Source organism: Dendrobates tinctorius, unplaced genomic scaffold, assembly GCF_039654945.1.
Source record: "Dendrobates tinctorius isolate UK_male_01 unplaced genomic scaffold, ASM3965494v1 ptg000040l, whole genome shotgun sequence".
Taxonomy (NCBI): domain Eukaryota; kingdom Metazoa; phylum Chordata; class Amphibia; order Anura; family Dendrobatidae; genus Dendrobates; species Dendrobates tinctorius.
In genome coordinates this window covers 16,491,401-16,510,071 of record NW_027361708.1, presented here as the reverse complement: position 1 = coordinate 16,510,071, position 18,671 = coordinate 16,491,401, and the positions used below count along the sequence as shown (strand labels likewise).

The following is an 18,671-nucleotide window of genomic DNA, read 5'->3' as shown; positions in this document are numbered from 1 at the left end:
TTCTCTCAAAACTGCTTTCTTGGTTGTTATTACGTCGGCAAAAAGGCTAGGGGAACTACAAGCCCTATCCATCCAGGACCCGCACTTGCAAGTGTTTGAAGATTGTTTAGTTCTGAGGCTCAACCCAGCCTTTCTCCCTAAAGTTGTTTCAAACTCAAACATAAATCAGGAAGTCGTTCTTCCCGCATTCTGCCAACACCCTAGAAACCCGAAAGAGCAAGCCTATCATAACCTAGACGTTAGGGAGACTGTTCACAAGTACCTAGAAGCAACGGGGGTTGGAGGCAGCACAAAAATTTGTTTGTACAGTACTGGAGTCCAAATAGAGGTAGGAGAGGTAGGAAAGCAGCAAAATCCACAATTGCCTGCTGGATCAGGTCTACGAAAAGTCTAGCCTACGAAGCGCAGGGGAGATCTCCTCTGGATACTCTGAGCCCATTCCACTAGACCTATGGCCACTTCATGGGCAGAAAAAGAGGGGGTGTCAGCAGGCCAAATCTGCAGGGCCGCAACTTGGTCTAGTCTTAGTACCTTTTCTAAACATTATAAATTGGACGTAGTCTCAGGGCAATTGGCCTTCGGTAGGAAGGTCCTTCATGCAGTAGTCCCGCCCTAGACTATCATTCTTTGGTACTTCTCCATGGTGCTGTCAGGTGGTGAACTGGAAAACTGTAATTAAACCTACCGGTGACTGTATTTCTAGGAATCCATCCTGACAGCACTGCTAGTTCCCGCCCTACTGCAAATATTCTATATAAATGTGACTTAATGTTTGTATAAGATTGTTTAATAAAATTTATTTTGCATCCATCTAGATGTGGTACTTTCAGAAAACAGTGAAGGGTGATAAGGGGAGGGTCCTTTTTAACCTCTCGTTGTTTCCTGTCCCAATGAGGATAAGAAGGACGTCCTCCATGGTGCTGTCAGGATGAATTCCTGGAAATACGGTAATTAGACCTACCGGTGATTGTGTTTTTTTTTTTTGTTTTAGGATGTGTGTGTATAAAAAAAAATATTTATTTATATATATATATATATATATATATATATATATATATATATATATATATATATATATATATATATATAGTGTATATATATATATTCATCTTATCATAAAATGTGGCGCTATAAATAAACCTACCGTGAAAATCATAAATACTCAAGTACTATACAAACACCATTCATACACATACATATATGGTATATAGTCTTTGCATTTGCACTTTATACTTTTCATGGGAGCACTGGCAATCATCCTGATATTTGGACTAAACTATAGGTTTTCCAACACACCGGAACATGTGCAGATATACCGTATATCCTCTTTCTATTGAAATTTATACCTCCTAAACACCGCTAGATGGCAATATTGTACTTTTTTTTAGAGAATATAGGTGATGTGGAAAGCAAACGCATGCATATACAGATACTGCACATGGATCAATGCAATTATAATGTATTGAATATTTATTCGGTCGTCCATGACAGCACCACCTGAGAGAGGGGATCCGCCCTTCTTAGGAACAGGAAAACCTACAGATACAAAAGGGCGGCACCTCTCCCACGCATCAGTTGGTTTCCTGTTCCTAACAAGGACAGAACTCCCTACAGATCGTCCGTCATGGATAATCGAATCCCAGGCCAGCGGACCGACTCAGGTAGCGGGGGTTCTCCTACCTCGGTCTCGCTGGGGGCCCTGGATGCGCCACGGTGGGTCCGGGTAGGATTTCCACGGCAGTGGTAAGAGCAGGCGGAGACAGGGTCCGGCGGTCGCCTTCTCCACGGGACTGGTGAGGTAAGCGGGTCCCCCTGTGTCTCCTTCCCCCGGGGGTGCGGTCCGTTCGGGCGGGCGCAGTTCTAGCCCCTTGCCGCGCGTCCCTGCGGCCTCTGTCGCGCGGGGAAGCGACGCGGCGAAGGGGGCGGGGCCTAGCGCCGAAACCGGAAGTCGGATGCCGGCGACTTCCAGTTGTGGTGAACGCGCGCCGATGCGCGCCCGCCGCCTGAGGGGGCCGGGCACCTGAAGGATAGGGGGAGGATCGCGGGGAGCGGTCCAATGGGGGGCCCGAACACCGGACAGAGTCCTGCTAATCCGGAGGGGGAGCCTTCTTAAGACAGAAGGCATCGCTGCTGAGGTGCTTCTGGAGGCCCAGCGATGGACACAACAGAAGCCCCCATGGACCCACAAGAGGTGCAGCTCGTGGCAAAGCGCCCCAGTGACCAACCTAAGAGGAAGGAGGGACGTTCAAGTGGACGGAGCCACAGCAGTTCCTCTAGGTCAAAGGATCCTCCCGCAGCCCCCCATGATCCGGTACCTGTCCTCATCTGCAAGGGTAAGAGATCTGCGAGAATGTACCCTGATGCAGTGTCCCCTTATGTGTTTGATTCTCAGGGGAAGAAGGCCACAGGGAAGCAGAAGCACAAGGAATGTGCCCTCTGTAGTTGCCCCTTACCAGATGGCCACCCCAAGAGATTGTGTCAGTCTTGCGTGAGACAGACGGTAGGGACGGAGATGAGGGGTAGAACGTGAGTGGAGTATCAGACTCTTACACTCTTTCCTATTTATACAGGTAGCGGAAGAAGCTCCAAGCTTCGCTACAGACCTGAGGCAATTAATCAGGACTGAAATAAAAGCCCTATCAAAAGAAGGTTCTTCTAAAAGAAGACGAGCTAGTGTTTCAGGCTCAGAGTCTTCAGTCGGCCTTAGGAAGCTAGATACCTCCTCAGAGTCCTCGGCCTCCTCTTCTTCTTCCGAAGAGGATTCCAGCCGGTTCTGCTTTCCCTTGGACCAAATGGATAAATTAATTAAAACCATAAGGTCAACCATGGGGGTAGAAGAAAAAAAGACAGAACTGTCTGCTCAGGACATTATGTTCGGGGGTCTAGACCCCAGAAAACAAAAGACTTTTCCACTAAACGAAAAAGTCCAGAGCCTGATTGACAGGGAGTGGAAAAAAACGGAAAAAAGGGGTTCTATGCCGCCCGCTTTCAAACGTAGATACCCCTTTGAGGACCCAATAGTAAGTCGATGGGATAAGGCCCCCAAGCTGGATGCAGCGGTAGCTAAAGCCTCAAAAAAGTCATCTATACCCTTCGACGATATGGCCTCCCTTTAAAGACCCCCTAGATAAAAAGGCAGATTCCTTTTTAAAGGGCACATGGGAGATGTCAGCAGGCGCCCTAAGGCCAGCAATAGCAGCCACGTGCGCAGCCAGATCCATGATGGTCTGGCTGGATCAATTGGACTCTCAGCTAAAGGATGGAACCTCGCGAGCCTCCATCCGTAAGTCTCTACCAATTATCCAGAATGCTGCTGCCTTTCTGGCAGATGCCTCGGCGGACTCAGTAAGAATGGCGGCTAGGTCTGCAAGTTTGTCTAATTCGGCCCGAAGAGCCCTCTGGTTAAAATGCTGGCCGGGAGATATCCAAGCCAGGTCCCGTCTCTGTTCTATCCCCTGTGAGGGGGAATACTTGTTCGGCCCCGTCCTAGACGAACTGTTAGAGAAGGCCGGGGATGAGAAAATGAAATTTCCGAGTCTGCCGAATACATCCTGGAGACGTCCCTTTTCTAGGAAAGGGTATTCCCGCAGGAGACAGGCCAGAGATCAGAACAGATGGGACAACAAAAAAACCAGAGGTACGGGCTTCATGTATGGAGGATGGGGGCGCCAAGAAGGTCCATCACGGGATAATAAGAAGCCGCCCCAATGACTAGTGGCTCCGGTAGGAGGAAGATTATCTGCCTTCTACCCGGCCTGGGCCAGAATCTCGAATAGCAGCTGGATACTGGGGGTGATAGCTACAGGACTGCACCTAGAGTTCGCCTGCGTTCCTCAAGATCGGTTCAAGGTAACTCCACTCAAATCTTCCCCGCTAGAACAAGCTGCCCTGGAGACTGAGGTCCTCGAGCTACTGGACAAAAAAGTCCTGACGAGAATTCCAGAGGAAGAGAGGGGGAAAGGCTTCTATTCCCCCCTGTTCTTGGTCCGTAAACCGGACGACTCATTTAGGGCTATATTTAACCTCAAAGCCCTCAATAAATTCCTGGTTGTACGTCCATTTAAAATGGAAACAATCAACACCGCAATAAAGATGCTGTTTCAAAACTGCTTCATGGTGGTCCTAGATCTGAAAGACGCTTACTATCATATACCCATAGGTCTAGCACACCAATCTTTCCTTAGACTGGCGGTTCAGTTGGATGGGTCAATCCAGCACTTCCAGTACGCGGCCCTACCCTTCGGGGTGGCGGTTGCGCCTCGAGTATTCACCAAAGTGATGGCAGAAGTGATGGCCCATCTACGCGAGCTAAACATTCTAGTCCTCCCCTATTTAGATGACCTTTTTATAATAGGCAGTTCAGCCGAGCAGTGTTTAGAACAATTACAGAAAACAACGGCGGCTCTAGAGCGGTTGGGATGGATACTTAATATCAAAAAATCCCGTTTGCAGCCATTAAAAATTCAACAATTTCTAGGCCTAACCCTAGATTCAGAAAAGCAGGAATGCCGTCTGCCCCCAGAGAAGCTGCTGCACCTGCATGGCCGGGTCCTGAACGCCTCCAACAACCCCTCCATGTCCCTCAGGAAAGCCATGTCCCTGTTGGGTTCCCTCTCATCCTGCATTCCCGCAGTCCAGTGGGCCCAAGTTCATACGAGAACTCCTACAGGGCGAAGTTTTATGGTATCAGAGAATCCTGGGGGGTAACTTAGAAGGTCGACTGACCTTATCTAGAAACACAATAAAGTCCCTGGAATGGTGGCTAGAAAGAAATAACTTGTCTAGAGGGGTCCCTTGGGAGTATAACATTACCCGCGTGGTCACCACGGATGCAAGTCCTTCCGGTTGGGGGGCACATATGGAAGAAATTCTGGTCCAGGGCCTATGGGAACGAGATCAGATACAAATGTCTTCTAATTTGAAAGAATTAACAGCGGTAGTACTCGCAGCTAAAGAGCTCCTTATGTATCTACAGGGCCATCACGTACGAGTTCTATCGGACAATCGAGTGGCCGTGGCCTATATCAACCACCAAGGCGGAACTCGATCCAGAACTCTGATGAATGTGGCAGGACAATTGTTCCAGCTAGCAGAGCGTCATTTTTTATCTCTCACGGCTCTTCACATAAGAGGGAAAGAGAACATCGCGGCAGATTTCCTAAGCCGCAATCTGTTAAAACAAGGAGAGTGGGCCTTAAAAACCTCCATTTTCGTTCAGATTGTGCAGAGATGGGGTCAGCCAGAGGTGGATCTATTCGCCACCAAGGAGAACTCGAAAACGACACAGTTTTGCTCCCTAAATCCCAGGGAGACTCCTCTGGCAGTAGATGTGCTTCTGATAAAATGGGACTTCAGGCTAGCCTACGCCTTTCCTCCCCTATCTCTACTTCCTCTAGTGTTGAGGAAGATCAGGAAAGACAGGGCAAGGGTCATAGTCATCGCCCCGTTCTGGCCCAGAAGAGCATGGTTTTCGAACCTCAGGATCATGTCGGTAGACGATCCTTGGGTTCTCCCGGACCTTCTGTCCCAGGGCCCGGTCTTCCACCCTCAGGTGGCTGGCCTACATCTCACGGCGTGGAATTTGAGCGGTCACTGCTAGAAAGTAAAGGCTTCTCTCCAGACCTAATTGACACTCTACTAAAAAGTAGGAAAGTAGTGACAACTAAGATTTACGTCAGAATTTGGAAAAGGTTCCTCGAAAGCTCAAATGTAAATACTAGTGATTCCGTCCCCATAGGCCAGATCTTGGAATTTTTACAAAAAGGGCTGGACTTGGGTCTCTCCACCAGTACCCTTAAAGTACAGGTATCCGCCTTAGGGGCCCTCTTTAGCTGCAACATCGCGGCTAATTATTGGGTCAAAAGATTTATCAAAGCAACGAGTAGATCCAGACCAATAGTAAAGAATAGACTCACGCCATGGGATTTGAACCTAGTCCTCACAGCTATGACAGAAGCGCCATTTGAACCCATCTCGTTGGCCTCTATTAGTAGCCTGTCCCTCAAAATAGCTTTCCTAATAGCCATAACGTCAGCCCGTAGGGTAAGCGACGTTCAGGCATTGTCTAGGCGCCCACCTTTTCTTCAGGTAAAGGAGGATAGGGTAATACTTAGACCCGACCCAGCATATTTACCAAAGGTAGCCTCCAGCTTTCATAGGTCGCAGGAAATAGTCCTTCCATCCTTCCTCCCTAAACCAACTAATGAGAAAGAGGAGAAGCTACACACTTTAAATGTTAGGAGATGCCTCTTGGAGTATCTAGCAGCTACCGATCCCTGGAAGAAAGACAATGCTCTCTTTGTCTCCTACCAAGGCCCTAGGAAAGGTCTTAGGGTGTCCAAAAGTACACTAGCCAGGTGGATTAGAGAAGCAATCTCGTTAGCTTATGCCTCAAAAGGTAGAGTAGCTCCGGAGAAATTGAAGGCGCATTCCACCAGAGCCGTGGCAACCTCGTGGGCCGAGAGGTCGGAAGTCTCCATCGACCAGATTTGTAAGGCGGCCACTTGGTCCTCTCCGAGCACTTTTTATAGTCATTATAGACTAGACTTGGGTGCCTCTGCAGACCTCTCCTTCGGTATCAGGGTTCTGCAGGCTGTAGTCCCCCCCTAAAGTAGTGATTACTCTCTGTAATTCTCTCAGGTGGTGCTGTCATGGACGACCGAATAAAGTCTTAGTTACTCACCGGTTAACGGTATTTTTCGGAGTCCATGACAGCACCCATAGATTCCCTTCCCTTAGTTAATTTGGGTGTGCACGTCTTCCCTTTGTACATATCCACGGGTGATAAAGATTCAAGTGTTGATATTGTTGTACATATAATTATGCATTAACCTTGGAGGTCCTCTTTTTATACTCTGTAATCCAACTGATGCGTGGGAGAGGTGCCGCCCTTTTGTATCTGTAGGTTTTCCTGTTCCTAAGAAGGGCGGATCCCCTCTCTCAGGTGGTGCTGTCATGGACTCCGAAAAACACCGTTAACCAGTGAGTAACTAAGACTTTCACATAAAATGCATGTGTTCTATTTATGTACCAGTCTGCAATATATCTTTTTTTTTTTTTTGCTATGTTTTTATACCTTTGCTGAAATAAAGATTCTTAGCTCTAATAAGAACGCTTTCTATTGGTGTATTATTGTAGTTTCTCTTGGAGGGGGGGAGGGGGTGATAGTCTTTTTTCCTGCCTTGAACTATTTTGACTTTCTGCCTAATTATGGTGCTTGAACCTCTAGGTTCAAGCAACATATTGTAATCCGATTTCTTATATTTTATTATATTACTTCTCTGCGTTTTCTGCAATTAAGGCGCAGAGACCCCGTTCAGGCGGCGTTTCGAAGCCCTCGGTGGGGACAGGTGTTTTATGTATTTTTGGAGTCGATCCGATTTGTAGTTTTTTAAAAAATCGCATTTTAAGCAAAAATTTTCCCATAGGCATTAATGGCGACCTTTCCATGACCCCCAACTGACATGGATTGAAGCCACAGCGCAGGTCCAGTGACCTTACAAAGATGGCAGCTATGCAAATGCAGCTTCCACACATGACCCGTATTAGCTAATAGAAGCTGACAGATCGCTGATTCAAGGTCTTATAGGCGCAGCACGCCAATGGCTTCTGAAAAGCCCCACCCAGTGATGGCTAACCTTGGCACTCCAGCTGTTGGAGAACTACAACTCCCAGCATGCCCTTGCAACGTACAGCAGTTGAGGCATGCTGGGAGTTGTAGTTCTCCAACAGCTGGAGTGCCAAAGTTCGCCATCACTGCAGTTGGACGCCAAAGTGGCTTTAGAAGCCCAGTGTGTCAAAGTGGCCCCTGAGGGGCCCGGAGCGCCAAAGTGGCAGCATGTGGCTACCAAGTGGCCAAAGTGGCTACCAAATGGCTACTGGGGTGCCGAATGTGCCAAAGTGGCTATACACAACATTCATATTCTAACTTTACTTTCTTACAGTCAACACCTGATATACTGCTGTAAAGCTGGCAGCGCTGTTCAAGCACCATGTATTTCCTTCAGGAAATGCCCATCTAGTTTATTAATAGTGTGCACCATTTTGAAGAATTTAATATCATAAGGCAAAAAAGGAAAGTGACGTTAAGAACACTGTAAATGATGATGAGGGTTTGAGTCTGGCAAATTTAAGTTGGGATGCCCCACCACCATCCCATTCCTCCTGAAAGGGTATGGCAGCCAGAAAATATCAATGCCCCATCCACTAGGTAGGTCTTCAGTATAAGATCGTAGGGACCCGACACCCCCAAAAATCATCAGAAAACAGGTCTGATGGCCGCTAGATGTAAAAATGGATTAAACAGCTGCTCAGTGTAGCGCCATTTAATGTGTAGCTGCCGGCTACAGCACAGCATCGGTTCGCAAGAATACTACAGTCCCCGGGATCGGCTGATACACACTGAATGAATGGAGTTGTGCCGAGCAGCTTCGTTCCTTGTGCATGAGCTTTTTTTTACTGATCTTTGGTGTTGGCCTCCCACTTATCTCATATTGATGACCTATACTGCAGATGCATCATGAATATTGTCTGTCCGGACAATCCCTTTAAGATGGCAATTATAAGGCTCCTGTGTATTCTCATATATAGATCAGTCTGCCGATCACTGTAGAGAGGGCCGGTGGGAGCTTTTCCTCATGAATTTACAAGACTCCTATATTGGGGCATTATTTAATCACTCCTAGTAGCTAAATTGCACGTATATATTTAATGTCTGTTCATTACTACCATTACGCTTTTTTTTTTTTTTCTCACTGATACGTTAGGAACTGTTATTTCTATTTTAATGTGTAGATTACATAGGATTGATAAACAATCCTGCTAAACCTGCTGTGACTACACCTCTCATCAGGTCACTGGTAATTTTTAGTGGAAAATCCATGCTTAAGAACCTTTGTTCTGTTCTCTTCTACCTTTGCTCTTGGAGTCCTTCATTTGCTGAGTTTTAGTGTCTGTTTCCATGGACCGACTGGCGTTAATTCTACCGCTGACCAGTAAAGGTTTACGGATCGTTGGTCAGTTAGATGCCTTTTCCACCCGCTGACCAAAGTGAAGGATGAAATAGATTGCTCTGTGCACGTAGGTTGCTGTTCTCAACAGTAAAATTTGTGTTTCCACGGGGCAAAATATCACTGAGAACGTTATTTTGGGCAACTTGTTTGCATGCAAGATAATCTTGAAACAAGTTTTTCAGAATGATCATTCTTGATTATCTTGCCATGTACATTTGTGAGTTTCTGCCCCTCCCTGATTTCCTATTCTTTTGCATTAATTGAATGTTTCAGATCACCAAACAAATTTAAATACTAGACATAACACAAGTAAACACAAAATGCTGTTTTTAAATGGGATTTTTTATTAATAAGGTAAAAAGAAATCCAAACCTACAGGGTCCTGTGAAAGTGATTGCTCTCTTAGCCTAATAACTGATTTGGCCTCCCTTATCAGCAACAACTGCAATCAAGCATCTGCAATAACTGGCAATGAGTGTTTTACAACGCTCTGAAGGAATTTTGGCCCACTCATCTGTGCAGTATTGTTGTAATTCAGCTACATTGGAGGGTTTCTGAGCATGAACCGCCTTTTTAAGGTAATGTCACAGCATCTCAATCGGATTAAAGGGAACCTGTCAGCAGGATTGTGCACAGTAAGCTACAGGCAGTCAGGTCGGTACCGTTATACTGAATAAAATGATAGCTTGGTTGATAAAATCCGTCTCATTTTTCAGTTTGATCTGCTTGTGCTCCAGGACGGCCTGTGGGGGGCTTCATGTGGTGATCTGTTTACATATTCATCTGTATGTCTTATGACAAGTAACTGATCCCTCAGTGCCACCTATTTTGCATACTGTATCTTATTGTTAGGAAAAAAAACAAAACAAAAAACTTGCATTCATCATGCCTGCGCTGTAGCATGATCGGATCTGTGATATCCATATTTTTATTTTTAGCCATGAATTTCATTAAGGAATCTCATTAACTGAAAATAAAGATTACACAACAACCACAAGACGGATTTCATCATCCAAGGTATCATTTTAATCAGTAGAACAGCGCCATCCTGACACTGTCTGAAGGTTACACGCAGTAATACTGCTGACTTGTTCACTTTAAGGTCAGAACTTTGACTATGTCATGCCAGAGATGTAATTTTGTTTTTCCTAAGACATTCAGAGGTGGACTTGCTGGTGTGTTTTGGATCATTGTCCTGCTGCATAACCCAAATGTTCTTCAGCTTTAGGTCACGAACAGATGGCCGCACATTCTTCTTCAGGATTTTTTAGTAGACGGCAGAATTCATGGTTCCATTTACCACAGCAAGTCTTCCAAGTCCTGAAGCTGTTAAAAGCCTCAGACCATCACACTACCACCACCATATTTTACTGTTGGTATGCTGTTCCTTTTCTGAAATGCTGTGTTACTTCTACACTAGATGTAATGGAACATACACCTTCCAAAAAGTTCAAGCTTTTGTCTCGTGAGTCAATAAAAGTCCCAAAAGTCTTGGGGATCATCAATATGTTATCTGGCAAAACTGAGACAAGCCTTTTATGTTCTTATTTTTCAGCAATAATTTTCGTCTTGAACTCTGCCGTACTGGGCAAAAATGGCCTTCCTCTTTCTTATGGTGGAGTCATGACTTTTCAACACTGACTTTCACTGAGGCAAGTGAGGCCTGCAGTTCTTCTGTATGTTGTGGGGTCTTTGGGACCTCTTGAATGAGTCGTCGCTGTTCTTTTGGGGTAATTTTGGTCGGTCAGCCTGGCACTCTTGGGAAAGTTCACCACTGTTACGTGTTTTTGCATTTGTGGATAATGGCTCTGACTGTGGTTTGCTGATGTCCCAATGCATTTTGAAGAGGTTTCAGAACCTGTTTGCTGACAAATCTTAATTACTTTGCTTCTAATTTGTTCCAGAATTTCTTTGGAATGCGGCATGTCTAGCTTTTGGTCTACTTCACTTTGTCAGGCATTTCCTATTTAAGTGATTTCTTGATTGAGAACAGATGTGGCATTTATCAGGTCTGGGTGTGGCTAGAGAATTTGAACTCCTTTTTACCAAAGATATGATAAACCGTCCCATTTCACTAGTGAATGTGGGCTATAAAATTTTTACCAAGATTCTAGCTACCAGATTGAATTCCATTATATTGAATCTCATACATCCTGATCAAACCGGTTTTATGCCTGGTAAAAGTACTTCCATTAACATCAGAAGAGTCCAGTCAATAGTCCAGTATAGCTCCTTGGTGCCAGATAACAAATGGACATTGGCATCCCTAGATGCTGCCAAAGCTTTTGACTCTCTTGAATGGCCTTTCCTCTCCGCATGTTTGCAAAGATATGGCTTTGGTACTAAATTTATAACATGGATCAAAATATTATATATGAAACCTAAGGCCCGTATTATAATAAATAATTCTATATCTGAGTATTTTGCATTGCATAGGGGAACCCGTCAGGGTTACCCCCTTTCCCCGGCCCTCTTCGCCCTTGCGATAGAGGCACTACCAATACGCATAAGGTCCTTCCCTAATATCCGAGGTATATATAGATATAGCAGGTCGGGTGGATACCATAGGCCTACAGTGCCTACAAGTAGTATTCAACCCCCTGCAGATTTAGCAGGTTTGATAAGATGCAAATAAGTTAGAGCCTTCAAACTTCACACAAGAGCAGGATTTATTAACAGATGCATAAATCTTACAAACCAAAAAGTTATGTTGCTCAGTTAAATTTTAATAAATTTTAAACATAAAAGTGTGGGTCAATTATTATTCAACCCCTAGGTTTAATATTTTGTGGAATAACCCTTGTTTGCAATTACAGCTAACAATCGTCTTTTATAAGACCTGATCAGGCCGGCACAGGTCTCTGGAGTTATCTTGGCCCACTCCTCCATGCAGATCTTCTCCAAGTTATCTAGATTCTTTGGGTGTCTCATGTGGACTTTAATCTTGAGCTCCTTCCACAAGTTTTCAATTGGGTTAAGGTCAGGAGACTGACTAGGCCACTCCAACACCTTGATTTTTTGCCTCTTGAACCAGGCCATGGTTTTCTTGGCTGTGTGCTTTGGGTCGTTGTCTTGTTGGAAGATGAAATGACGACCCATCTTAAGATCCTTGATGGAGGAGCGGAGGTTCTTGGCCAAAATCTCCAGGTAGGCCGTGCTATCCATCTTCCCATGGATGCGGACCAGTTGGCCAGGCCCCTTGGCTGAGAAACTGCCCCACAGCATGATGCTGCCACCACCATGCTTGACTGTAGGGATGGTATTCTTGGGGTCGTATGCAGTGCCATCCAGTCTCCAAACGTCACGTGTGTGGTTGGCACCAAAGATCTCGATCTTGGTCTCATCAGACCAGAGAACCTTGAACCAGTCTGTCTCAGAGTCCTCCAAGTGATCATGAGCAAACTGTAGACGAGCCTTGACATGACGCTTTGAAAGTAAAGGTACCTTACGGGCTCGTCTGGAACGGAGACCATTGCGGTGGAGTACGTTACTTATGGTATTGACTGAAACCAATGTCCCCACTGCCATGAGATCTTCCCGGAGCTCCTTCCTTGTTGTCCTTGGGTTAGCCTTGACTCTTCGGACAAGCCTAGCCTCGGCACGGGAGGAAACTTTCAAAGGCTGTCCAGGCCGTGGAAGGCTAACAGTAGTTCCATAAGCCTTCCACTTCTGGATGATGCTCCCAACAGTGGAGACAGGTAGGCCCAACTCCTTGGAAAGGGTTTTGTACCCCTTGCCAGCCTTGTGACCCTCCACGATCTTGTCTCTGATGGCCTTGGAATGCTCCTTTGTCTTTCCCATGTTGACCATGTATGAGTGCTGTTCACAAGTTTGGGGAGGGTCTTAAATAGTCAGAAAAGGCTGGAAAAAGAGATAATTAATCCAAACATTTGAAGCTCATTGTTCTTTGTGACTGAAATACTTCTTAATACTTTAGGGGAACCAAACAGAATTCTGGTGGTTTGAGGGGTTGAATAATAAATGACCCTCTGAATAAACTTTTCACAATTTAAAAAAAAATTAAACAAAGAAATAACTTTCTTTTTTGCTGCAGTGCATTTCACACTTCTAGGCTGATCTACAGTCCAAATGTCACAATGCCAAGTTAATTCCGAATGTGTAAACCTGCTAAATCTGCAGGGGGTTGAATACTACTTGTAGGCACTGTATATGCTGATGATATGGTGATATTCTTGAGTGACGTGGAAGAAATTTTGCCGCAGGTGATATCCCTTATAGATAGATTTGGTAAATATTCAGGTTTACATATAAATTGGGAAAAGTCTGCCCTGTTACCCCTTTCCCATACCCCGATGCCCCAGTTGGATGCTCTCTCCTCGCTGCCTATTGTGTCTAGTTTTAAACATTTGGGCATCCATATTTCTAACAATAGTACGTCTGATCTACAACTTAATGTCCACCCGTTGTTGGAACTAGTTAAAGCTAAGTTTGCGTCTTGGAGTAGGCTCCCATTATAATATCTGTGGCTGGACGCATTAACCTGATTAAAATGATATTACTCCCTAAATTTAGCTATTTGCTTCAGCACAGTGCGGTAGCGGTGCCCAAGTCCTTTTTTGTTACTCTTAATTCTCTAGTCACGTCCTTTATTTGGGGGAAAAGTAGGCCCAAACGTAAATTGTCCACTCTACAAAGACCAAAGAGGGGAGGTGGGGCGGCGTTACCAGATTTTTTTCCTATACTACTTAGCTGGGTAGGCTAAAGCTTTAAATAACTGGATGCCGGGTAATTGCCTCCCTAACTCTGAAAGCCACCTGCTTCACGCTGCACAAGCGGATTGCCCATTAGGTTTCCTTGAGTTGGAAAAAACTAATGCCCCACGTCTATTACCCCTGCTCCGGCTGGCTCGATTGATATGGAGACAAATCAAGAATGTAATAGGGTTTAAAGATTTTATAGCTGAAATGCCCCTGAGGAGTAATAACTATTTTCCAGGGCTACTGAATCACCCGTCCGCTGTTTTTTGGACCCAGTGTGGCGTCTCTTCAGTGGGAGACTTGTATTACCAGGGGACCTTTTAAAGTCTTTTGAACAATTGCAGGTCAAACATGATATTCCGAGACCTCAATTTTTTCGCTATCTGCAGCTGAGATCGGCTCTTCAGTCACACATGAGGGATGGGGTGTAATAGGAATTCTTAATTCGCAGGGTCCCCAGCGTCTCATATCCTCCTTGTACACATATATGCTGTCAGTAGGGGCAGAATCAGTCATAAGCTCTATTAAGACGAAGTGGGAACGACTCATCCCTGAAGTGAGAGGAGTTGGAGGAGATTCTGAAATCTCCAATTGGAGTATCACCATCTGTTAACAACAGAATGATACAACTGTATATAATCAATCATATTTAACTCCATTGCGACTTTTTAGGATGGGTCGGCTTCAGTCGTCAGAATGTATGCGATGTCACTCGCCAGATGCTGATTTTATTCATATGGTGTGGCAATGTCCCACTATCCTACACTACTGGAAAGAAGTGACTACACTGATATCCCTGGTGCAGGCCCCTGTCCCTCTAGAGCCATTGGTCTGCTTGTTTGGGGTGTGGGAGGAGGAGATTTGGGAGCGCTATACTGGGGTCTTCCTGCGCGAGACGCTGTTTATGGCACGAAAGGTGTTGGCACTGCGGTAGATAGGGGGTTCGGATCAAGCTGGTGAACTCAATTGTCCCATATGAGCGCACGTTATACCAAAACGGGGGATGCCCGGGTAAATTTGAAAAGATCTGGGAGAGGTGGAATTCCTCTCACCTCACTTTGCAAGACTGAGACATCACATGTGACATAATATGATATAGGAAACCAGGCTGTAGAAATAGTAGATATTAGTTGATGTAGCAGTAGTTGTAGTTTAGGAGTTTTAGTTAATTCCTACGGTTGCATGATATGACAAGGTTTGTGGAATTGGATTGATACACATGTGGGAAAATACATAAACGATTGTCCTTTACATATACTAGGAAGGAAATATACATGTTACCTTGTTTTTCTATAAGAATGTGCAATTTCTTTGTATTACATTTTATTATGGACGGAGACGTGTGCTTTATATAATGCCTGTTATCATTAGTCATTGTGTTTGTTTTACATTCTTTGTATCCTGGTGCTTAATAAACAAATTTAAAAAAAAAAAAAAAAATGTGATAAACCACAGCTAATTTGTTTTAAGGGGAGGGGGCACAATCTTTCACACAGCGCCCTGTAGGTTTGGATTTCTTTTTCCCTTCATAATAAAGACCTTCATTTAAAAACTGCATTTTGTGGTTACTTGTGTTATTTTTGTCTAATATTTACATTTGTTTGGTGATCTGAAACCTTTAGTTGTGACAAACATGCAAAAGAACAGGAAATCAAGAAGGGGGTAAATACTTTATCACACAACTCTAAATGCAGCTTTCTTGTGCTGTCTATCATTCGTCTCATTGTTTGGTGGCTAGATCAGAAGAACCATAATCTGCTGTTTGACGACATACGTTATAATACATCAGTTGTCCGTTAATGGTCGCCATTATTTGGAGGACTGTCTGTGTTTCCTCATTGTGTGATAGAGTTCTCTGATCGTTTGTTGTGCTGCTGTTATGGGCTTATTGAAACTTTTATTGTTATGCAGGTGTCCTAATAAACACAGTCACAGCCATATAGCCAGAAAGATGAGTGCAGAGGGGAGCAAGAACGTTTCTGAAGAAAGCGATAATCTGGAGGGAAATTCAGGAACTCTACGTGAAGATCACAACTTAAACAACCCCCCAAAGAAAGATGTTGCCCCAGCAAGTGCATCCCCAAAACACCCTCCGACTAATAGCATCAAACCTTCCATTGATAGTCCAGGTGGAAACCCAGTAATTACCCCTGAAGAGCATAAACCATGTGAAGCCAAACGGTCCGGAGGCCAGGAAAGTGAATCTGACTCGGCTGAAGTTGTGTTGATTGACTTCCCTACCCCTGACTCAGCTGTAAACCATAGTGATGAGCTGGGAGAGAAACCACCAGAGAGTTGTGAAAAGAAAGATGATCCAGAAGTTGCAGCCAACAAAAAACAATCAGTGTTACTGGAAAATGATCTGAAAAACGCCACCCAAAGACTTGCGACCTTGGGTGGTCATGTTACCAGAGAAAGAGAGCCTGACGATATGAGGTAAACCTGCTGTTCTCGCTACTAATAGACTTATCTGCATGTGTGTACGAGTGTCACTAATATTATGTATTCCATGCAACCCTATGAACAGAAGCGTCTTTGAAATAGTAGGTCATGCAGAAGTGGGCAATGTGGTGTGTTGGCAAAAAAGTGTTTGAGATATCACCATAATCAACATATAGCTCTTGTTTTCCTGTGTAATGGCCTGCGCACACCCACCTATTGAGGCTTTCTGGGGGTCACGTGTGCACAGCTGCTATGTGATTCTCCTTCATTAAATCAGAACATACTGTAGATCCCAGAAAAGTTGAGTGGGAGGATTGGGGACTGTTCGGCTATACTCCCACGTTCGTTTTTTTTTTTTTTGTTTTTTTTTTAGCGTTTCCGCCGCGTTTTTGCGGCCGCAGAAATGCTTAACCCCTTTCTGACATCTGACGTACTATCCCTCCATCGGACCCAGGCCCCTACGCCCATGGACAGGATAGTACGTCATAGCGATCAGTGGCGCTCACAGGGTGAGCGCCGCTGATCACGGCTGGGTGTCAGCTGGTTATCACAGCTGACACCCGGCACTATGTGTCAGGGGCAGTCACGGACCGCCCCCGACACGTTAACCCCTGGCACACTGCGATCAAACACGATCACAGTGTACCGGGGGTTAGGGAAGCGTCGTCAGGGTGGGGGCTCCCTCCGTGCTTCCCGTAGACCCCCGCAGCAGCGCGATGTGCAGCGCTGCTGCGGGGGCCTCTTTCCCTGCAGGTCCCCGGATCCAATATGGCAGCGGGGACCTTCGGGGGCCTGCAGGGAGGCAGCCTCCTCAGTGCCTGCAGAGTGCGATCTGTCACACAACAGTGATGACCCCCCTAGGACAATGTAATAAAGTTAAAAAAAATTTTTTTTTAAAAAATCGCTAAATTAAAAAAAAAATCCCTAATTCATTTTATGGAAATAAAAGAAACCCCAAACCAATAAAAGTACACATATTTAGTATCGCCGCGTCTGTAACGACCTGCCCTATAAAACTGTCCTATTAGTTAACCCCTTTAACAAACCCCTTAAAAAATAAAAATAAAAAACAAAGCAAAAAATAATGCTTTATCATACCGCTGAATAAAAAGTGCAATAACGCGCGATCAAAAAGACTGATATAAATAACCATGGTACCGCTGAAAACGTCATCTTGTCCCGCAAAGAACGAGCCGCAATACAGCGTCATCAGTGAAAAAATAAAAAGTTATAGCTCGCAGAATAAAGCGATGCAAAAATAATTATATTTTTATATAAAATTGTTTTCATTGCATAAAAGCACCAAAACGTAAAAAGACAAAATGAGGTATCCCTGTAATCGTACTGACCTGAAGAATAAAATCGCCTTATTAATTTTACCGCACGTGGAACGGTGTAAACGCACCCCTCAAAAGAAATTCTTGAAATGCTGGTTTTTGTTCATTCTGCGTCCCAAAAATCGGAATTAAAAGCGATAAAAAAAGTCACGTGCCCGAAAATGGTACCAATAAAAACGTCAACTTGTCCCACAAAAAATAAGACCTCACATAACTCGGTGGGTCAAAATATGGAGAAATTATAGCTCTCAAAATGTTGTGATGCAAAAACTATTTTTACAATAACAAGAGTCTTTTAGCGTATGACAGCTGCCAAAAATAAAAACCGCCATAAATGGTAAATCAAACCCCCCCGTTATCACCCCCTTAGTTAGGGAAAAATAATAAAATAAAAAAAAAAGTATTTCCATTTTCCCATTAGTGTTAGGGTTAGGGCTGAGAATAGGGTTAGGGGTGTGTTGGGGTTAGGGATGGAGTTAGAATTGGGGGGTTTCCACTGTTTGGGCACATCAGATGCTCTCCAAACGCAACATGGCGTCTGATCTCAATTCCAGCCAATTCTGCGTTGAAAAAAGTCAAATGGTGCTCCTTCCCTTCCAAGCTCTGCCATGCACCCAAACAGTGTTTTACCCCCACATATGGGGTATCTGCCTACTCAGGACAAATTGCAAAACAACTTTTGGGATCCAATTTCTCTTGTTACCCTTAGGGAAAATAAAAAATTGGGGGCAAAAATATCATTTTTGTGTTAAAAGTTTTTTTTTTTTTTTTTTTTTTTTTTTTTTTTTATTTTCACACCTGTGCGTTATAAACTTCTGTGAAGCACTTGGGGGCTCAGAGTGCTCACCACACATCTAGATAAGTTCCTTAGGGGGTCTAGTTTCCAAAATGGGGTCAATTGTGGGGAGTTTCAACAGTTCAGGCACATCAGAGGCTCTCCAAACGCGACATGACACCCGCCGACCATTCCATCAAAGTTTGCATTCCAAAACGTCACTACTTCCATTCCGAGCCCCGACGTGTGCCCATACAGTAGTTTTCTCCCACATATGGGGTATCAGCATACTCAGGACAAATTGGACAACAACTTTTGGGGTCCAATTTCTCCTGTTACCCTTGGAAAAATAAAAAAATTGGGGACTAAATGTTTGTGGAAAAAAATT

The 18,671-nt window shown here is 44.6% G+C and overlaps 1 protein-coding gene across 5 annotated transcripts in view; it reads left to right on the top strand.

Annotated features, from left to right (window-relative positions):
- PARG (poly(ADP-ribose) glycohydrolase) overlaps positions 1–18,671 on the top strand; it is a 216,297-nt gene that overhangs the window by 34,703 nt on the left and 162,923 nt on the right. For 2 of the 5 annotated variants that reach the window (XM_073574840.1, XM_073574839.1), the window contains exon 3: positions 15,641–16,165. The exons of the other annotated variants lie outside the window; for them this stretch is intronic. In XM_073574840.1, the coding sequence (XP_073430941.1) occupies positions 15,641–16,165 (525 nt within the window). The remainder of the gene's footprint in view (positions 1–15,640; positions 16,166–18,671) is intronic. 5 annotated transcript variants of the gene reach the window in all.